Here is a 21,523-nt window from a genome sequence, read left to right as displayed (position 1 = left end):
GAAATGGTTTGATTGGACGTAGGAGTCCAGTGTTGAGCGGTTTCGCTGCCCCTTTCAAATACGAGTATTTAAATTTAGCGCCATAAAGCATTCAGAGAAGCGATCTGCTGGTTTACGGTAGCGTTGACCGAGCGGTTTGAACAACAGGGCGGTTATAGAAAGATGACCTGAGGTGTAGGCCATAACTGCGTTGGCAAGTTTTCGCTAAGAGCTGTCGTTAACGCTTACTCAACGAATAAATTGAGAGAAATCTAAAAAAAGTGGCACAGTTTCAGTTAAAATATAAATCTTTTTGAAGCGAATACGATTTTCTACTTATATAAATGGCTTAGGAAGAAAGCCGTTTTAAATGGTAGTCTTATTATACAAAATTAACACTTTTGAGTTAAGCCCGTTGTATGAAGACTAAATGTTTCCCCTTATTAATATTGATATGCAGTCATACAAATGGTTAGTTTTTGTGAATTGGTGAAAGTGGCTCTCTCGAAATTCGCGCAGTTTACAAAACAGTTTTTGACCAAAAGAAATTAAAAATGTTCGAGATGCTTTCCCGCTTAATCTGGCGGTTTTTTTCGCAGGGAAATATAAGTCCTCTAATTTATGTCGAGCTTTTTAAGCCAGATAAAGATCGTTAAGGACAAAATGGACAGTATTGTCACAAATTTTTAATAAGAATGCAAACAGGCCACAGCTCCAATTGTGTATATTTTAACTTGCACACCTTCACCGCTCTCTCTCTCCAGGATCACTTAATTTTACTTTCACGCAGTCTTGCTTTGCTATATTAAATTTTTTTTGGCATATCGAATGGGAAAGCGCCATTTTAACCAATGATAACCTTCGTTGGGCGCTGTTAAAAATGTATTCTTTTTTAATTAATTTCATTATAAGGCAAAAGAAAACATAGATTTTCGTATACTTTCCACTAATAATAAATAGTTTTATTGTGAACATTACGTTTTCTCCCTTTTTTGATTTTAGTACCATTTTAACGTTATAATAGATACGCAAGTCAATCTTTTTAAGTATGCACTGCATAACTGGTTTACTTACATCATTTTGTAATTAACTCAATCTATATATTTTTTGACTATATATTTATGATCATAAGTTTATCTTATATTTGTATAATAATAATGGTATGTATAATTAATAACTTACTTTTATTGCGTTAGGGCTAAAATCATATAGAGCTAAATTAAAATACTAGAAGTAGTTGATGCTTGATTTAGCTAAACTGTAACAGCACATAAAGGGAACTAAGTTAAATACAACATAGAAAGCCGATGGGAGTGACGTTAGCAATCAAACATACAAAGTTACAGTGCTTTATCGATTTCTATAAAACAACTGATCGCCAAAAGCGGATTTAAAAGAATCTTTGGAAATCTTTTTAAAGAATTCGGATCAGTTTGGTCTGTTTATGTTTTATTAAAGTTTAAACACAAATCTTATATTGGTAAAGTATTGCCAAGATTGATTTCTAGCCTTAAAGTAAAATTGTTTTTTAACTTTACAAGCCGATCGATATATACAAATTTCAATAATGTGCCTGCCGGCGTTTGTTATGTGTCATAATCATCCTGTTGCGAGCTAAAGTAGCTTACCAACCCACTGAACTCTCCCACGACTGCTGTTCCCGTTGCGGATGGCGGAGCTCTCGTGTCATGAGCTGATCCTGAGTCTTCCTCGGCTATGGGTGCCGGTGACCCGGCAGGTTCTGCCGGACCCGATACCTCGGCCACTACAGCGATCGGAGACTTCCTGATGGGATACGCCTCTAGAGTAGTTAGCTTTTTGCTGGTTATCACAGAAGCCATTGGTGGCTTGTGGCTGCTGGTTTCGCTGGTTATTGTAGGTGGCGGGGCTGCAGCGGGTGGTGGACCTGAAGACTGTGTCGGAGTAGGTTGAGGAGTTTTTCCATGCGTCAGAGTGGAAACCGAGTGATTCGTTGGCGTCAGGGTGTGCGGGGCACTTACGATCACCGAACTTGTCGCTGCGTGGGCAGATGGTGTGGACAGCGGCGGGGGCGGGGGATAATAGCCATATGGGGAATATCCACCTGTAACATATAAAGTTAAATAATCATCAAATCACATTAAACATAACCCTATTAAATAATAAAATATAAAACGGTTACTCAAAATCATCTTAAAATGTATTGCTAGTAAAATCAAATGTAATTTAATTTTCAAATATAACACCATCTATTGAATACATTTGGATTAGCTTGTTTTTTTTATTCAATTAGCCTTTTCCTTCGTTGATTATTAGGAACAATATTTAACAAACACCATTTTGAAAAATATGTTTATTTGACATGGAATTCGAAGATACATAGATCCAATTAAATTCTTAAGCACAGGAGAAGAATGTGGTGCAGTGTTCTTTAAAAACATTTAATACCATTTTCTTAAGCTTCTCTTAAATAAACTTTCAAAAGAAAAACCAAATTATATTTGCTTACGTGGTCCGGTAACGTAGTCCACAGCTCCAGGGCGCATACCTCCAGTTCCTGGAGCTCCACCAAGACGAGGCGAATAGTTTGGATTGCCGTAAATGGGCGGCGCTCTATAAGAAACACGGGTGTTGAATGGGAACTGTTGAGTACATTAGTAGTTTACCTGTAGGGATTCAAGTGGGGAGATGCATGTCGCGCTGGAGGCGGCCCGGAATTAAAGATTCCTCCCATTGGGGACCCAGAGGGGCCACCGTGGTGCTCGGCTCCGTGAAGGTAACCCGGCCTGGAATTCGACGTAGTACTGGGCGTGGAAGTTGGTGGTCCAGATCCGCGAAGTGGCGGCGGTGGTCCGTAGGTGGGTCGTAGGGATGCGTGAGGCGGAGGCAATCCAGGTGGCATTTGCGGTCGCAAAAGGTGTCTGGGAGGTCCTGACGTCGAAGAAGGAGAACGGGAGCCTGGGACAGCGGGAATAGGTTGCTGGTTAGCTACTTGGCCATAGAATCGGGCCAGTTCCGCACTGCTTGGATATACACCACCGGGCGGTACATGACTTCGTCCATGGGCCGGAGGAAGGTGCGACGGCATCCGGGTAATCACAGAGGCTTGGGAAGCAGGAGCGCTAGGGGCAGCATCCTCGTGCGGCTTAAAGAGCGGTTGAGCCTTCTCCTTATCCGAGGGGGCCGATCCCGGTGTAGTTGAGGAAGTAGCAGCTGTAACAGCGGCCGCCGTTTGTTGCTTCTGCAACTGATCCCTTAGAGGTGTAACCTTTTTTCGTCGACCCCTTGGTTTCGGTTCAGGCGCTGGGTTACCCGAAGCTGTCTCGAATGGACGCGCTGTAGCAGAAGCGACCGCCGATTGCATAAGATGGGCAGCCGCCGCCGCAGCCGAAGGCATAGACATGACCAGAGGCAGGTGTTGTGTAGAATTAGGACCGGATCCGTAATTACCACATCCGAGCGGCTGACCAAGAGGAGCGGATAAGGCATTTTGCAGGAGATGCATGGCCTGTGGTGGGGGGACAGTCTGCGAAAGGTGTCTTTGAAGCATGGGATGCATACCGTGAGCTGCGTGAGGAGGAACCAGAGATGCGGGAGAATGAGACGGGCCGGCGGAGATTGGGAACTGGTGGCGCAGTAGCGGCGGATGCATGGTGGGCATGGGAAGGCGCTTTCGGTGTGGTTCCTGCAAGCCAGATGTACTGGGCGCGGAATTTTGAGCTGGACTCTCAGGTATCACCCTGCTAGTTTGCTTGGTCTTGGAAGGCGTAGTGCGCAGAACCTCCTCTGCTCCAGGAAGCTCACGAGCTGCCACTGCCGCGCTGAACTGTTCTTCCTCCTCCACCATTCGAGCAATCGCGTCCTCCATGTCCTCGGGCAAGTCGTCGGGCAGCTCAGCGTCGTCAAGCTCCGACTCGTCCACATCATCTAGATCTCCAATGGTCTCTCCTTTGCGTTGCAGGTAATCGATGTCCAGCACCTTGGCCTGCCGAATCACTGAGAGCGGCACCGTGGAAAGCGAATCACTGCCTGCTGCCTTGCCAGGTGTGCGCTTCTCCGATGCAGTGACACCAGATTTTAGGGGCGTGAGACGTGGTGTAGCAGCAATCTTCGCACCCTCTGCATTTTTCTCTGCGAGCATACGCTTTATCTCCTCCTGCCGCTGGATGAATTTTTGACGCTCCTCAGGTGGCGTATCCGGCCGATGCACGCCAGGTTTAATGCCGCCGTCAGAGCTGTCGTCGTCTACGTAAAGAGATGAAAAATTAAATGAAATGGCAAATGTTTTTATAATTACTTCTATTGTGTAAAAATATTTATCAAAATGATAGCTAGAAACTATTTAAATTATTGCTTACCGTCCTCAATGTAGGCGTATCGGCGACCACGGGTGCGAGTGCGATCGTCGGAAGCGGCGCCGTCCTCTTCTTCAGAGGACACCGGTTTTTTCTTTTTGGCCTTGCCTTTTCCTTTACCCTTGCCTGGTTGGGTTGAAGATGCGGTTGGTTTAAGAGGCTGAGAACGAGGTTGTTTGCCTGAACCTTTGCCCGACAAGGGTGCACCCTCTTCATCTTCATCGTCATCGTCATCATCCTCTCCCAAATCGCTCTCGCTTATGTCGTCGTCAGAGTATTCCAAGCGCTTGACCTTTTTCCCAGCCTGGGTGGCTAGCTTCTTTAGCTTGGGTGACTTTCTGGCGATGCCACCCGACGAATTAGACTTCTTCGCGGCCACCGTCTTCTTCTTTTTAGAAGAAGGATTCCAGGCACCATCCTCGCTCTCAGAAGTGGTGTCGTCACACAAATCGGCGCTGTCCACGTTATCGGACAACTCATTATCATCGTCATCTTCCGTTTCCGTTTCTGTATAGTCAGAATCGTCTTTCTTTTTTTTTGACTTTGTACTCCGTCGCTTCTGATCTTCGTCTTCGCTTTCGTCGCTCTCTTCAACAACAAACTTTCTATCCTTGCGCCTTTCACGTGCCGCTCTCCTGGCTGCCTTTCTTTGCTTTTTCCCTCGACCGGGACGCCTGTATACCTCCAAGCTTGAGTCTGAGTCTCCGGATGCGGACTGTGAGGTATCTTCATCCGAGTAACTGGACGTTTTAAAATCCTCATCGCTGCCATTATCTTCCTCGCTGCTAACGTCCAGGGTGGTCAGTTTTCGAGCCTTCTTTTTGGCAGGAGGTTGCTTAAACTTGTTGCTACGTTTGAGGGGTACTTCGTCTTCTGACGATGACGGACTACTGCCGCTAGATTTTGATTTATGTTTCTCCTTCTCACCGTCTTCCTTATTCTCCACTTCACCCTCCGTAGGCAGATCATCGCGTCGTGCCTTTTCCTTATCCGCCTCAATAATGGTGGATATGTCTTTGCCTCGGCCCAGATTTCCTGCTCCGGCAACCTCATCCATCTCCTTTTTTAAAGCAGAATTGATGAGGTCGTCATACTCGTTAAGCCGATAGCTCACGTTGATCTGTCGCCGCTTACGCAACTTGTATATGGGTTCATCGTCCGAGTCAGAAAAGCTAGTGCTATTGTCGCTACTTGACTCAGATCCAGATCCGGATCTAGAGCCACTGCGTAACGATTTGCCATGGCTGGAGTCAGATTCGTTTCCACGACGGCGCCTGGTGCCTCGCTTGGCAGCTCTCCTATTAATGCGTCCATCTCCTCGACGCCGCTTTACCTTTTCAGCCTTGCCGACCGACATATCATCCCTATCGTCTTCGTCCTCTTCCTTTTCGCTCTTGAAGTTTTCGTCCTTCGCCGCCAGCGTGGCCGCCTCTAGCTCCTGACGCTCTCGCTCGGCTTGCTCTTCAGCCAAAATCCGTTCCTGTTGCTTTTGAGCTACCAATGTGTCGTATTGCTCCAGCTGTCTCTCCAGGGCAGCTATGAGCTGCTCCTGCTGACAAGGAGGACAGTGCCAATCGCCCTCAGGAATGTAGAAGAGCACTGGTGAGAGGCAGGAGCAGTGGTACCCTTTGTTACAGGTAGGCGTGTCGCAGAGCAAAATCCACTCCGGATGGTCAGACTTGCCGCACTTCTGACAAGCTTCCTCCGCATCCTCATATAAAATAAATAAGCATGAATGTTACTGCATTGTGATTTTAGTGACCACTTAAGATAGAGCGCAGATTCTGGATAAGCATTAAAAGGCTAGTCGGAAGATCGATTTCAGCGTAGCGCACGAAATGGTATTAGCATTTATGTTATTAAAATTATAAATTCGTAAAAAAAATAGAATACCTACTATTAATACAAAAAATCTACAAAAAAAAAAAAAAAAAACAAGGGACAACAAAAATGCAAGGAATATATCAAGAAATATTTTCTTCTATTTTGAATAAGACATTCAGCACGTGGAAGCTAACAAAATCAATTGTGTATGATTTCTAATTAACATTAATAACATTAACATTTTTAATATTTACCTCCTCTAGGTCATCGGCATTCTCCTTCCGTACGGTGCGCGCTCTTTTCATTGGTACCACTTGAGACTCATCTTCAAGCTCCGATTCTGGCGAAAATTCGTGATCGGACCGGAAGAGTGGCGAACCAGGATCCGTTTCATAGTGCGGTGGCTCCTCCTCTTCCTCCTCGCTTTCCGGCTGTTCTTCTGAATCAGAAGACCAGCCATCCTTGCCAGGACACTTTTTTTTCTTCTTATTACGGGCCTCTTCCTCCGCCTCGCTGGCCTCGGATTCTGATTCTTCTCCTGATGGCTCTAGCACAGTAGGATCTGCTTCCTTCTCGGCTTTTTTCTTTTTCTTAAGCTCCTGTTTCATGGAACGTAGAGCAACCTCCTCTTGCTTTCGTCTTTCAGCTTCCTCTTTGATCTTCTGCTGGGCAATGCGCCTAGATTGGCGCACAGGCGTCTCCGAGTCGTTGCTCTCAATGATATTTGTAGTATCCACCTCACGCTTCTTTCTCGGCCCACGTCCTCGACCCACCTTTGGCTTTGGCTCCTCGTTGGGCTTTTCTTTGATGGGTTTCTCCTCTGGTTTTTTCCTATTTTCTGGTATTTCTGGGGCTGGATCGTCTTTAGCTTCAGATTTTAGTTTGCCTGAAATTTTCTCATCATCTTCGGATTCCTGCTTAAGCTCAGCATTGACCTCTGGCTGCATTTTATCCCTGGCCCCACCTCGAGTCCTTTTTGGCTGAGGAAGCTCGGAGTGAATGACAGCAGCTCCACCTCTGCGACCAGAACGACGGGCACATCCCTCCGGTACAGGCGATTGGTCTTTAACTGAAGGTAATGAATCTTTGACAGACATAGCAAGTGGATCCTCGACTTCCTCCTGTATGTCCTGCTCGTTATTGCGCTTCAACTTCTCGTTTACGGCTGACGGAGGCACTTCAGTAGGGGAGGATTCCTTGGAAAACGCTTCATTCGCATCCTCACTGCTACGACGCTTGCGATGACGCTCGTCTGCTTGACAAATTACGTTAGAAGCTGGAATTGCAGGCACGAGTGTCTCACTGTTTGTTCGTTTTCTTGGTATGGGCTCTTCTTCACTCTCCTCCTGTCGTAGTTGAGTTAGGAGATTTTTCTTTAGGGGCTTGGTTATCGGTGTTTTTTTTTGCGGACTTAAGGAGCTGATGGGCGGGGTAGCTTCTCTAGTTTGCTGGATCCCTTGCTTTGGCTTTTCCATTATTTTTCCAGTTGTCTTTTCAGGCAAATCTATCTCTATACTTTTCTTTAACTTTCTTTCAATAATTTCCTCCAGAGTGGGCTTTGTTTTAGTGTGAGGAGCTATACACTTGCGGCGAACACGCGCATCGTCTTCTCCGCTGGACGAAGTAGTTTCTTCTAACTGCGTTTTTTGAGACTCCACTTTTCGTCTGGACTCCGCGTTAGCGGTCTTCGGTCTCATTTTAATGCGCTTGCCGCCCACATCCAAATCGTCCAGGGTAGGATCGTCATCTTGCTGTTCCTCTTCTTGCACTTCGCTTTCGGAGGTGGAATTTCGTAGAGCGGACTGAGAGTCATTAAGACGCCGCTTGCGATTTAATAACGTAGACGGTTTAGTTATTTCCTCACCAGCACCACTCGTCCTTGACTCACCGTCAACCTCTCTGGATTTTCCATTGTCTTCGAAATGTAAGCTTTGGGATGTACTTGCACCTATGGCTGGCATTTTTTCCGAAATCCTATGTTCTGCAGATGGCGAAATATTAATTTCAAGACATGTTGTATTCGTTTCGCTTCTTGAAATATCTTTAGGTGGATCATCTTGAATCAATGTTTCATTAACCCCTTCTGCCATATCAATTTTATTCATAATAATACCTTTATCATTGCTTTTTCCTGCATAAGGGTCAATCAAACATTTTGATTTTGCTGTTTCATCTTCCCCATCCGTTGAAGAAGATTTAGCGCTCGTTGCCGTTTCCTGTTCTGATTTCATTTGAGAATCATATTGGTTAGGTACAGGGCTTTGTGCTTCACACGATAGTTTCTCATTAGATGCAGTATCCAAGCCTCTTTTCGAAATTTGCTGATGATTTCTTAACAGTTTATCCTCAGCTGTAACGCTTTCCAGGACGCATTCTTCTGTTACTGGTTCCTTTGTTTTTTTTAGTTCAGCTGGAATTAAATGCTGATCCTGAGTCTGAATGGAGGAGTTATCGCTTTCATTTGTATTATTTTGTAAGACTGAAACTTCATTTGTCCTATTCTTCACTCCTTCTATTGCCTCACTTTCGGTACGACCTTTAGAGATTTCCTCATTCTTTTCGATCACGCTTATGGTACTATCCTGTATATTCCTTTTAGCCACTAGTTCGGATTCCTTTTTTTTTATTTGATCGTCTGAGATTATATTCACTTTAGCTTCTTGGCATATGTTAGTCTCTTCTAATGTAGCTGCACCCGCAGATGCTGTGTCTTCACTATCTCCCAGAGTTTTTGTGAGTTCGCTACCATTTCTAGGCGGTGTGTTTTCTATGCACTTTTCGCTTTCACCATTTGTTTTATCCTCGCTCAAGCTGTCAAAAATGCTGCGTTTTACCTCCGGTTTTGATGTTTGCTTCATGGGACTTAGCTTAAGACATCCGGGCTCGCCAAAAAAGAACGTGGCCTTTGGTTCGGATGTGTGCGTTGAAGTTTCCTCCACGGAAGCTTCGTTTTTACCGTTCCCCACGAGACAGTCGGTCCCCCACCCTTGACCAATCACATGGAGCATTGGATCTGCAATGGCTTCCCCGATCTCCAAGTCATCCCCATAATCAAGGTTGCCAATGAAATTATAAGGGATGGCTTCACAGTCAAGTCCTGATCCTTGGCCGTGCACCACTATCGTTGGATCCTCTATAGGCTCTCCAGTATCTTCATCATCGTCATCCTCCTCGATATCCGCCGCCGCACTATCGACATCTTCCTCTTCCTCACCCTCATCCAATTCAGAATCCTCCTCGTCCTCTTCTTCCTCATCCTCTTCTCCGGACTCTTCTTCAATTTCATCCTTAGTACTTTCGTAGCGACTTGGCTTTTTGATTCGCTTTGTATCAAGCAGTGTGGGACGGTGCTTCTTCTGCTGTTCCTCCTGGGAGGCTGTGGGGCTGCTGTCTACGTCTTCGATAGAACGTTTTTTGGTTGGGGCCGGCGATGCGCTACTCGAAAGTTTGGCCTGGCTAATAAGCAGTGGCTGAAAGACCGAGAAGGAAATCTTATCTAAAAATGCAAAACTCCTTGCTTAAATCTGTACACACCTTAACTTTTTTAGACTTTTGATCCTCTTGATCGGGAGAGCGGAGTTTAATCTTTAGATTGGGTACAGTTTTTACGGGCTCATCTCCCACTTCCTCTTCATCCTCTTCTTCTTTCTGTTCGGGGGGCGGTGGTTTGGGAGGGCAACTGTTGCTGCTGCTGGTGTCCTCATCGGCCTCACCAATGTCCTTCGAAGGAAGTACCACCTCATTTCCGCGCAGCCTTGAAATGAGATTTACAAACTCGTCCCGGTTCGTGGCAACCACCTGCCAAATTTCCTCGTCTAGATGCTCCTGGTAGATCCGCAGATTACAGTGGGCATCCTGAGTCAGCCAGTAGGCATGTCCCAACCGGTCCCTTCCAATTGGCTCCGAGCGTAAGGTATCGGCATTCAATGTGAGTATGTGGGCCCGAAACTTGGCATTGCGTTCGAACTGACTTTCGAGAAGTTCCTGTACGGGAAAGATGCTCTTTAGCACGGTTTACCGTGTGGTATGAAATTCGCCACTCACTCGAAATATTCGCAGTTTAACCTTCAGGCTGGAATTCCTATATCCAAAACGTTCGATTTCCCAGGCATCTTGCACAGAGTAACCGAAGCAGAATTTGCTGAGGGCTGACTCCCAACTCTTTTCGTGAACCGTCTTACGGGTTTTACGGAGCAGCTTTATGTGCAAGTCCCTTAGCTCAGGAACTGCAAAGATGAGTTAAAATTAAATATTAATAAATGTTCTGCGAAAAGGCACAAAGTGATAGCGGAATAGAAATTAATTGTGGGTGGATTATGAGGGCCAATAAAATAAATGCAATCGCGTTTGCTGTAGTGCACAATTTTTTTGTCTGCTGTTGCATACGCGAAAACATACAAAACGTCGTAACGTCGCATGTTTATAACTTTTTTAAACAAATATATTTTCAGGTTCCTTTCCACTCGTGACCTTAAATATTTCCAAATGCAGGTGTATATTTAAAAAATAACACAACTTTTATTGTTCAATAGTAGCTCTCCTCTCCTCAGCCAGTGCGAAAAACGAAATAAAATTTCTATCTCTGAAAAAAGAAATAAAAGTAAGTCTTCGACCAAAGCAAATGTGGGAAATATTTACGTCTCTCCCAGATTTGTTTTGTATATTGCGCTTGTGTTGAGATAAAAACAAATCGTTCTCTCTTCCATTGAGCAATCTCTTTCTCTCTCACGAGCCAAGCACGCTCTCCGGAGCGGAGCATTGGCAAACATCTCAAGCAGACAAACCTATTCGAAAACACTACATCCGTAGTTTCCACCGCCTCTTGCCCCGCGATAATTGAACCTGACATAACTTACTTAATTTGGCAAAAACTGCCTAAACCCCGCTCTCTTGCTACCGCCACCCACACCATCTCACCTTCGTTGTTGTTTGTCAACCACTCCTGGAGATGCTTGAAATTGGGCAGGCTAAGTCCCAGGTCCTTGGCAAATTTCTGCAGGAAGGCACAAATGACCGCAAAGTCCGGATCATTGGCGCATGTGTGCAGCGTGGAGGTCAGGGCGTCGTCGTCCTTGCACTCCTCCGATATGGAGTCCGTTGGAAGCGAGATCGGATTGGTGGGCGCCGCAGCCGCAGCTGAGGACGCCGCCATTTTTCATGAGTCCCCGAGAACGAGCGAAAATTTTCGGGTGCTGTATACTACTCTGGCAAAACCTCAAAACAGGCACTGCAAACACGAGTCATTTGTCCAAGAATCAAGCTCTTTGGTTGCGCGGCACTGCGTGGCTTCGAGGGTGCATATTTCTAGCCGCGAGACAGCTCTTGTACGGGGTAAACTCCTATTTTAAAGCAAGCGAAAAGGCTTTATTTTCTGTTATGGGTTTCAGTGTGGCCGCGCAGTCACTTTTCGACAATACTGCATATTGCTCCCATGTAATTGAAGCGAGTTGGCAGTCGATGCACTGGGGAACTAGTTTCTAGTATACTTTGCGTATGTATAAAAACGATTTTTACAAACTACGAATACATCTATAATAGTTTATAAGACAATAGACTTACTAAGATTCGCGATAAAACAGTTATTTCGCAAGTTAGCGCTAGTCTATAAAATGTCTATTAAATGTTAAATGTTACAATAAAAAAGACAGTGCCAAATTTATTACATAGACGATCAATATAAGTTTATAGGAACAAAAGGTGTATAGTTTTAGCGTATATCGAGTGCGAATCAATTAACCTAAATGTTTGGTTAAAGCAGGGAAGTCCACTATGGGAAATGCATTTTTGGTAAGACAAAAGATCCTTATCAGAAGCTGAACACGTCCACTGCTTGGTTCCGATTTGATAAAAAATTTGACACAACACTAAGAATATTGTAAAAACTTATTGGAAAAAAACTATTTACATCTTACATCTTATTCTTAAAGGATATGAAAAACATATACACACTAGACATATATATGTATACACTAAATGCACTTGTAATTGTGTAAAATATTGGTCAATTGATTTTTTTCCATTACAGATATTGCGGAGATTGTCCATTTCAATTTTCAAAAACACATTTTCCGTTACACAAATGTTTTAACGGTATATTTGGTATTTGGTGAACACGGCTGGTTCAGTTCCCGGACCCAGTTCCAATGAGCAAGTGATTTATGCATGTGTGTGTGTGTTTGTGTAGGGGGAATTTGTTGATAGATAGAACGACAAAAACAGTCGCAGCAAAACAACAAAGACGACGCAAACCAATCGAATTTAGTTTTCAGTATCAAGTAAAATCATTTCGCTGTGCTCATCTGCCATCGTCGATCAATATCTTGTGTACTCAAACGACGAGACTCTGCAAGTGGATACAGCCGTATAAAAAGCATCTAAAGGCCAGTGAAAGTGTAACGATATAAAAGATACAATCACCAAAGCACAAAGCTTTAGCAGCAATGACCACATATCAAATGAACTTCAACCAGGACTTTACGTAAGTAGCGACATCTGTGCTAAAATCCTTAAATCCAGGAAGGTCACCAAATCGAAAAGTGGCAAAAATTGAGTGGCAAAAATCGACAAATGACACGGGTAAACAAGGCAAAAACAGCTGCTGTGGGGATGGTGGGCGGGGATCGTTAGTGTGTCTGTGGGTAAGCGTGAAGTGGCGTCATTTTTCGTGTCGTGTGTGTGTGTAGTTTATTAGAACATGCAAACAAGCAGTTCCAATTACAATGACATGCATTCATCTAATATTTTGGAATGCCTTTCCCGTTGCGGGAGGGGGCTGGGAACCGAACTCGGTACACTGTCACTGTCACCAACAAGCGACCGATTTAGCAGTATTTTCATTCCGATGGCTACTGTGCGGGGCACCAACACTCGCACAATTGGCGCACAATCAATTGTTTATGCGCAACAGCTGATGTCGCGAACTGAGGAACAAATGAAAGTGCACAGCGATAAGGATGAAATTAAATGACAAGAAACAAAGGGGTCACTCTGGCGGGAGCGCACTGTAACTAGCAACGCAGCCTTTACTCTCGATCCTAATTAACCAGTTTCGCTATTGCACGGTACGTTGATGTCATTCAAGAACAGTGTGAGGGAAAAAGTGCGAGCAAGCCTTATAAAGAAACGCAAACATAAACGCAACGCAACGCAAACATTTGTGGTGAAAATCTAATGAAAATAATACAATCTGAAAAATTCGTCATAGCTCGAAAGACAGACAAAGAAAGGCAAAAGAGAGATTTCTAATCAGCAACAAATCAAGCACGGGTGAATGTACGCGAAAACGCAAATCAAACAATTTGCGTGGGGCTTTTCCTATGCTATTTTGTAGTTTTTTTTAAACAAAAAAAAAGTCTAAGTCAAAGCCTAAAATCCATCAGTAAAGGACAAATTAAAAATGTAATCAGCAATATTCCGAAATTTTTTATTTTCCTTCGTAATTACTATCAAATTGCTGTTAGCTGGCTAGAAACTTCCATTGTACGTGCAGATTTTAGGTAATATATATGCGAATTTTGTTCAAAATAATTAAAGCCTTCGTGATAGGACGAAGATCAGGCATTTAAAGATATATTGTTTAAGACTGGGTCTTTGTTTGTGGTGAGATAAGGTATGATTTTGTGTGTGTAATCGAGGTTCTTGAGTTTGTTGTTATTTATTTGATAACCAGCGCAATTGCTCATCAGCTTTAATTTTAATGCAAACGACCGTAAGTGCACTTTTGCCTGATCAGTAAATTTATTTTCGATGCCCCGTGTAGGAGAATGACAACGTTTATTTTTCTTAAACACTGCGTTTGTTTACTAACAACGCGAACACAAAAACAACTCAGCGAGTAACAACAAGCAAGAAGAGACCTCAATGCGGTATCGCATAACAAGGGGCCTAGTAACCTTGGGCTCATTTTAGCATCGTTACGCCTTTGGCGGGAACTAGTTTGTGTTTCAAGAGAACTAATAGTCAGAAATAGCAACAACACGTGTTGCGCTCACTGATCACATTGCTGTGGTAGGCTTATCGCATGGAGCGTGCGCTCCAAGCCAACTATGTGCCAAAAATCAATCGCAATAATTGGCAGAGCTCAGCTTGCGAAGACACAAAACCGGTTTTAAATGTGGCGCTAAAAATTCGGGCCACCAGCAATTTCAAACTAGGACTGCGAACATCTGGCAGCCTCGCCATGTTTGCGAGTATGGGCACACTGGAAAATGCGGCACCGCTGACATTGAAAAGGCGAGAATTAAACGATAATTGATTGCAGTTTGAAATAGGAGCGAGAGAGTGCATGGGTAAAAATCAATACAGGGAGCAGCACCGATGGAGCAGCGCGCCAACTTCCTGGCTCTGACCCTCCTGGACGCCCTGGAGGACGAGAACGAGGCGGATATAATGTCGATGCTGGAGAGAAACAGCATAAATGCTGGCATCGTGCCCTGCGATCGAGGACTGGCTCCCTTGCACTACGTGTGCGGCATGCGAAACGGGGGACTGGCCCAGCGAATCCTGGAGCGGTTTCTCGAGTGTCCCGACCTCGACGTGAATGCCCTGTGCGACGGCCAAACCACGGCGCTGCACATCGCTAGCATTTATGGGCGGACAGAACTGGTTAGGATACTGCTGGAGCGCGGAGCTCGCGCAGACCTGGCTGATGAGGATAATAAGCTGCCAGTTCATTACGCCATTGAGGAGTGCCACTTCGAAGTGCTGCAGCTGCTCCGGGATCACATCTTCCGCGAGAGGCAGAACCATAAGAAGCAGCAACAGCGAGTCCAGGTGGTCAACGCTCTAACCCCCAATCAGCCGAGGTACAATCACGATGTAACTTCCCCGTACTACATTAATATCACCCACAGACGGCATCGACCGCAGCCGAAGTTTCCGGAGCCAACGGAGGTGGAGTGCACCGACATTCCGGTCCTGCCGGATGGGGAGTCTGTGAACCTGTTTGCCCTCACAGAAGCTCATCTTACCCAACTCATCCAGAGCCAACGGCAGCACCAGCCGGAGGATCCTTATCAGCCAAAGCGGCGAACTCTTATTGAAAGCTGGCGCGAGAAAGTGGAACGCTCGCGCGCCCGCCAGTCCCTGTTCCACCAGTATGATGAGCATGTGGAAGCGCTGGTGGATGATGCTATTAGTCAGGAGGATTTCAACTATAAGGAGCACCTGCAGAAGAAGCTCAGAGACGAGGACAATCCGAAAAATCTGACAGAGGATGCTCCAACCTCGGGTCGTCAGGTGTTCGAGATGCTAGTGGAGCAGGTCTCTCAGGCTGTCGTTGTGGACCCGGAACCCGAGCACAGTTTTTTTACAGCTCAGGGCGACGAGGAGGACTTGACGGAGAGCTCAGCACGCCAGGATGAGTACTTTCTGCAAATCAAGGAGGCCTACGTTCACACCGACGACGAGAACGGATTAGTTTTCTACGAGGCGAAATACCTACAGAACAGGGACAGGCGGGAACCAGTCGTGCAAACTGCCAAAGAGAGGAAGCACGATTTGGAAAGCTCCGTGAGCACTAATTATACCCTGCCATTAGACTACGAAACGGACGCCCTGCGCCGGGAGTTGACACAGCTAGGTGCTCCGGTGGGTCCCATTACCAAAACAACTAAGCGGCTGTACATCAAGCAGCTAATCAAATACAAGCGCAATACGGAGGCGCTGCTGGCCGCCCAAAAGCACGCCCAGGAGGCGCAGATCCGATACTCGGTAGAGCTTCATCGCACCCTGCGGTCGCCAGAGGACTTTGCGAGGATCAATGATTACTTGCCGCATGAGGCAACCTCTGCAGCGCATTTCGCAAAGTGTGGGGTGACAAAAAAGAACATGCGAGAGGGGCACCTTAAACAGAGCTTCATCTACATGTTGATCGATCCACGCATTTCTCGGAATTTGCCTGGGGAGAGCGCTTTTCTCGAAAAGTTCGCGGTTTGGCAGCGTTTTTTGGACTCCATTTTTTACATAGGCAAGGGCAAATCTTCGCGACCGTACGCTCACCTTTACGATGCCATGCGGCAGCACACACGCCTTCACCAGAAGCGCGAAAAGGATAAGACAAATAGGGAACGCGGCGGCGGATTCCGCACCCTACAGCCAGATGTTTTCCGCTCCCCGCCACCGGGAGATGGTAAGATGGGAAGCCGTAAGCTGGAGCGCATCCTAGACATTTGGCAACATGGCAGTGGAGTCGTTTGTCTGCATGTCTTTCACAACATCTTGCCAATTGATGCATACACACGCGAAGCGTCCATAATAGACGCTCTGGGCTTGAATCACCTTACCAATATAAAGCGCGGCGACTACTATGGGCCAGCTCAGTCTTGGACCATGAAACAGAAAAAACAGTTGGGAATAGCGCTGCTTTTCAAGGCCATGCACATCTATCTGGCGGAGGGAGAATCCCAGTTGTCGCCAAGCGACCTCCTCTGAGAACGGGAATAAAATGTGGTTTCGAAAAAATATTTACAATTAGTACAAAGTGGAACGGCGCATCTCGAATATTCAAAGATTGATCTCAAGATTAATTACATTTAGAAAATGGACAGAATAAAAAAATTGGGAAATTAATAATATGTTTGAATTCAAGGCAACAGTTTACAAATTTAATTCCATCTGGTCCATTAGCGGTAGCATTTTAAATGATTTACAAACTATTATTATATTAATTTTTAGTCAAATAGTTATGCAATTTGGAAAGAAAAAGACACAGATTAATCCCAAATAATAAAATACGTTCATTCAAAGACACGTTTTATTTATGTACCTACGAATTTCTAAAACATTTTTTTATTCATTTACTTAACATAAAGCCGATAGGGTCAAAAATTAATTTTTTAATTAGTTTTTAATTAATGAGTTTCCCGGAGGACTAATTAACAACAAACATTAGTATTGCCTCCTTGGTTTCACCAAATTATAAATCAACACTGAAATGTATTAATATTTCGAGTTGAATAAGGTTAAAAATTGTCCTGAAAGAAGGCGTAAAGCGTAAATCGCTTCAATAATAGCGTCCAAGACAACATTGGGTCTATAAAGTTACACACAAATTATGGACAGGTACAAAGAAAGTAAGTGAACATGCTTGCTTCAAAACTACTAATGAATTAAATCAATATGGTAATATTATAAGATATTATATTATATATACTTTATCTGTTCGCAGACTTGTTGCATACTCTTGTAGTAGTATACCACTCTACGAGTAACTTGTATAACTAGAACGCGAAATCAAATGGGTTTGCATGTATGTTGAGCGAAATTTTTTGACCAAATATAATTGGGGAACGTCTCAAGAATACGCTAAAAGATTAAATTCTTATTTTATGTTCCTAATGTTAATCAGGAACTAAAACTATATTGAAGTCATTAAAAGCTTTATTTAAATTATATTCCATTATTTCATAATTTCTTAAAGTTTAAATAGAACATACCCTTCTAATTAACATAACACAAATTAGTGTTACTTAGGTTTATTCTCCACACGAAAATATATATTTTATAATATTATATATCTTTTAAAAATATTTTAAACAATAAATTGTTTATTCTTAAACAATCAATTTCGGTACAAGCAACAATTAAAATCAAAGTCTTCTCCGACCAAAAGTACTTCGTGTACTTTGTTTGGGCAACGGCTACTGCGGAAAACCCACCCTCTAAGAGCCTCCCCAAGATGCCTGCATCGGCGCAGCCTTATCAAATGTATCGAAAGTAACATAACTATGGAGCCCGAGCCCAAAAGCATGCTGCATCGTTTGGCAGAGTGCAAATTCGTTGCTTTCGCCTGCGTGTGCGCATATAATTCCCAACTGCTTCTGGCAGCGCTGGCATGGTATAGAGTCAAATGGCAGAGCTTAGTTATCTTTGCGCAGTGGCAATACCGTAACCAATGAAGTCCTCCTGAGGTGCGGTTATTGCTAGTTGAAAACTTTAACCAATACCCCGCCATGGGGACGTGAAATACCGTCCACTACGGCAATTTTTGGAAGCCCGAGAGGGCTAATTAAATAATTAATATGGCGGTTGTCTTTGAATATATTATTTAAATTTATTTAGCATTTTAGTCGTAAAATAGGGTGGAAATTAGCATGGTCCTTATGCTTATACTTCTGTTCTGTCTTGAGAGAGTCTTATTGTGTGCAAAGAAACATTTGTAAAGGTTAAAAAGCAAATACCATGCCCTTACAAAGAGAAATAGGGTAACCCAAATCGTTATAAATGCACAGTTAATAGAACAGTCAGCATATACAGCAGTGTTCATAAAAGTGGCAGTACTTGGGACCTGCGAGTTTAAGATAAAAATTTATATGACATACAGTTTTAATGGCCAATTTTTTTTTATAATATCATTAGATATTTAATTTCAAACAATTCAACAAATGTTTTATTTCTTCAATAGTTTTGAAAATATAGATTAAAACAACATAAATGGCAGAAATTCTGGTGTTCACTGAAATAACAGTGCTTGACTTATAACGAACTTAGTTTTTCTTTTTAATGTGTTAATTAGGGCCTAACACTTGGTTGGATAGCCTTTGTTATCCAGCGTAGCCCTACACCCACGCGGCATGGAGTCCACCAGGTCCTGGCAACGTTTGGGGGTATTTTTGACCATGCATCCTGTACAACTTGCCAAATCTGAGCCTTAGACGTTAGAGAGTTCTTCGACACATTTTGTTATTTTACATATTTAGGGGTATATTCTATTCAGCAAATGACAGTAAAACATCAAAAAGTTTATCTACATATGCGTTTTGGTGTATAATACCATATATCATGCGTTACGGTCATATGCCATGTGTTATTCGCTGATTCCCAAGTTCAGCTCAGCCTTTATGTCCCTAAACTGGATTTTTTTTTCCTATCTACACATTCCATTTTACAAAAATAAGTGGAATAAAAAGTCGATTCCGAAAAGGGGCATGGAAAAATACCTTTGTATTTCTTAGTTTCCCTCGCACTGCTATTTTTACGAACACAGCTGTATGTATTTATTAAAAACAACTGATAGTCGAGAGTTTTCATCCTAGGAAAAACATGAAAAATGAAATGCTATGCAATTTCTCAAATGCAGTACTTCATTTGCCGTATTAGTAACTTTTATTGGTGTTCTGTGTATTCCAACAGTTCCCTGTCCGTGCTGAGTCCCACAGGTCTACGCCTTTTCTCGATTTCTAGCCAGGACAAGGTGGAGGAGATATTCGCCAAGGACAACACGGAGCAAATACGAATCGTGGAGCGCCTGTTCAACAGCTCACTAGTAGTGCTGGTCACCGCCCAGAAGCCCAACTGCCTCAAGATGCTTCACTTTAAGAAGAAGCAGGACATCTGCAACTGCTTTTACCCGTCGGAGATCCTCTGCGTTCGCATGAATCGCCAACGCCTGATCGTCTGTCTGGCGGAGAGCATACACATCCACGACATCCGCGACATGAAGATCCTGCACTCCATCGAAAACATCGCGCCCAACGAGCAGGGTCTATGCGCCCTCTCCCTCAACTCGCACCTGGCCTTCCCCGTCTGCCAAACGAGCGGCGAGCTGCGCATCTTTAACGCCAGCAAGCTGCGCACGGGCATGACCATCAGGGCGCATGACACGTCCCTCTCAGCTCTTGCTTTCTCGCCCAGCGGAGCTCTGCTGGCCACCGCCTCCGAGCGCGGGACCGTCATCCGGGTCTTTTGTGTAAAGAATGGCCAGCGGGTGCAGGAATTCCGGAGGGGCGTCAGCTGTGTCCGCATTGCCTCACTGGTCTTCTCTGCCAGTGGAGACTTCCTATGCGCCTCCTCCAACACGGAGACCGTCCACGTTTTCAAGATTGACACGCAGGCAGTGGAGACGGTTGAGCTGAAAGCGATAGGTGAGTATATTGACCAAGAATTACCTTTGTTGCTCTAATGTTTTGATTATCGATAATTTTGCGACAGTAAAATGCAACTTTGTAAAGTAAAGACAACTCTCTCATTAACCGAATCACCGAAAACATAACAACATTATTCATTGAAGACCACTTAACAATGTTATATTTTTCAACAACCAAAAAATCTGAAAGTTGTTCAAGATGAGTTTTTGTTTCTTATACATCTGCGGGTAGCAAAGCAATATTATTTATTATAATTATTTTCATATAATACAATGTTGCGTTTTTATTGTAGCTGATGTAGCTGCCAAGTCTGAAAATTCTGCAAAGGAAGCTGCGGCATCCCCAGCAGCAGAGGAGAGCAGTAGACCTGTCGCTACCTGGGGCGGAATGTTTTCCAAGGCTGTGTCATCGTTGCTGCTGCCCACGCAAGTCAGCGAAGTATTGGCTCAGGACCGATCCTTCGCTACGGTTCAGCTGGCGCAGGGCGGCCTAAAGCACATCTGTGCCCTGACCCGTGTTCAGAAGGAGCCACGTCTGCTGATTGCGTGCGAGGACGGATTCCTGTACGTGCACGAGTTTCCTGCAGATCGGGGTGGTTCCTGCAAACTGCTGTCTGTCCACGACTTGCGCGGAGCCCTGGAGGATGTAATAGAGCTTGAGCTGAGCGAAAGCGTTCAAGGGTCGCAGACAAAGCCTTCGAATCCTTTAACTGTGACGCAGCCCTCGCTTACGATGCTAAAGAGCTGTGCGGCTAGTGTGCTCATCGAGAATCCGGATCCGATGCAAGACAACAGCTATGCAAGCATCCTGAAAGGTGACCAGGCAGATGCAATGTCTGGTGAGCAAAAATTTATATTTTTTTAATAAGTTTTTCTAACTAGGCCTCATTCGTAGATTCTGCCAAGTTTCGCAAGCTTTGCGATGCCATCGACACTCCAACAAAGCTCTATGATGAGCGACAATTTCCTCCAGTGGCAATTACCGCTAAGGATTGACCACGTAACCGTAACATCAAGGATATGGTCAGAGTTAATAGACAGTAGAATTATTAGCAACATTAGTTAATTCACCTTTACCAAGTCGCCCCATACAATCGTTATAACTACCGAAATTTCCTATATGAAGCGAAAATACTCGTTTGAAAAGTATTTTATTTTATATAAAGCATCTCTTAAAATGTACACGATGTACATATGTATGTATATAGGAATGTACCGAAAAGAATAACACATAAAAATTTAGATATTCTTATTGTGTTGATTTATTTTTGCCCTAATGTTCAACATTATTAAACCTTAGGCACTAAATCAAACTATGTATCCTTTAGAAACGTAGGTATAAGTGTATAGAATTACATAATAAAATTGTGCGGGAGAAACTCAAAAAGAAAAAAAAAACAAATTATGTACCTTAAAACATATTAAACTAGCTTTGCAATAAATTAACAGAGGTGTGCAAAAATATTATATTATAATTATTAATTAATAAGCAAATAATATTTTACATAATTATATAGGTAAA

The 21,523-nt window shown here is 43.9% G+C and overlaps 3 protein-coding genes and 1 non-coding gene across 6 annotated transcripts; 3 read left to right on the top strand and 1 right to left on the bottom strand.

Moving 5' to 3' along the window:
- Positions 1-916: 916 nt before the first annotated feature.
- LOC6733060 lies at positions 917-11,579 on the bottom strand. 2 transcript variants are annotated; one of them, XM_039298447.2, is made up of 9 exons: positions 10,776-10,911; positions 10,654-10,719; positions 10,182-10,363; positions 9,672-10,121; positions 6,392-9,607; positions 4,317-6,024; positions 2,625-4,203; positions 2,468-2,571; positions 917-2,062 (listed from the first exon to the last, which is right to left on the bottom strand). In XM_039298447.2, exons 1-9 carry the CDS (start codon positions 10,894-10,896, stop codon positions 1,566-1,568), a joined length of 7,923 nt encoding a protein of 2,640 aa, XP_039154381.1. In that variant the 5' UTR covers positions 10,897-10,911; the 3' UTR covers positions 917-1,565. The 2 variants fall into 2 exon arrangements, with proteins under 2 accessions (XP_039154381.1, XP_016025749.1); XM_016180480.3 differs by lacking the exons at positions 10,654-10,719; positions 10,776-10,911 and adding an exon at positions 11,055-11,579.
- A 692-nt stretch (positions 11,580-12,271) lies between these two features.
- On the top strand, positions 12,272-21,465 carry LOC6733061 (WD repeat domain phosphoinositide-interacting protein 2). Its single transcript, XM_016177983.3, has 4 exons — positions 12,272-12,615; positions 19,269-19,999; positions 20,295-20,840; positions 20,897-21,465. Exons 1-4 carry the CDS (start codon positions 12,578-12,580, stop codon positions 20,995-20,997), a joined length of 1,416 nt encoding a protein of 471 aa, XP_016025746.1. The 5' UTR covers positions 12,272-12,577; the 3' UTR covers positions 20,998-21,465.
- On the top strand, positions 13,563-16,724 carry LOC27207520. 2 transcript variants are annotated; one of them, XM_044923901.1, is made up of 2 exons: positions 13,563-14,941; positions 14,990-16,724. In XM_044923901.1, exons 1-2 carry the CDS (start codon positions 14,454-14,456, stop codon positions 16,566-16,568), a joined length of 2,067 nt encoding a protein of 688 aa, XP_044779836.1. In that variant the 5' UTR covers positions 13,563-14,453; the 3' UTR covers positions 16,569-16,724. The 2 variants fall into 2 exon arrangements, with proteins under 2 accessions (XP_044779836.1, XP_016025747.3); XM_016183200.3 differs by having other exon boundaries at positions 13,567-16,724.
- LOC120284261 lies at positions 18,002-18,141 on the top strand. Its single transcript, XR_005543494.1, has one exon. It is a non-coding gene; the product is annotated as a U4 spliceosomal RNA (small nuclear RNA).
- Positions 21,466-21,523: the final 58 nt, after the last annotated feature.

The sequence above is a fragment of the Drosophila simulans genome, chromosome 2L (assembly GCF_016746395.2).
Source record: "Drosophila simulans strain w501 chromosome 2L, Prin_Dsim_3.1, whole genome shotgun sequence".
In the NCBI taxonomy this organism is placed as follows: domain Eukaryota; kingdom Metazoa; phylum Arthropoda; class Insecta; order Diptera; family Drosophilidae; genus Drosophila; species Drosophila simulans.
Note: the sequence above shows the minus strand (reverse complement) of the source record. Positions and strands in the feature narration are given on the sequence as shown.

Bases quoted from the DNA above. Each gene is read 5' to 3' on its own strand.
- LOC6733061 (XM_016177983.3), top strand. From the start codon at position 12,578: ATGACCACATATCAAATGAACTTCAACCAGGACTTTAC. The intron at 12,616-19,268 runs GTAAGTAGCGAC...GTATTCCAACAG, and splicing joins AACTTCAACCAGGACTTTAC to TTCCCTGTCCGTGCTGAGTC. The intron at 20,000-20,294 runs GTGAGTATATTG...TTTTTATTGTAG, and splicing joins GGTTGAGCTGAAAGCGATAG to CTGATGTAGCTGCCAAGTCT.
- LOC27207520 (XM_016183200.3), top strand. From the start codon at position 14,454: ATGGAGCAGCGCGCCAACTTCCTGGCTCTGACCCTCCTGGACGCCCTG.
- LOC6733060 (XM_016180480.3), bottom strand. From the start codon at position 11,289: ATGGCGGCGTCCTCAGCTGCGGCTGCGGCGCCCACCAATCCGATCTCG. The intron at 6,025-6,391 runs GTAAATATTAAA...ATTTTATATGAG, and splicing joins ATGCCGATGACCTAGAGGAG to GATGCGGAGGAAGCTTGTCA. The intron at 4,204-4,316 runs GTAAGCAATAAT...CTCTTTACGTAG, and splicing joins ATACGCCTACATTGAGGACG to ACGACGACAGCTCTGACGGC.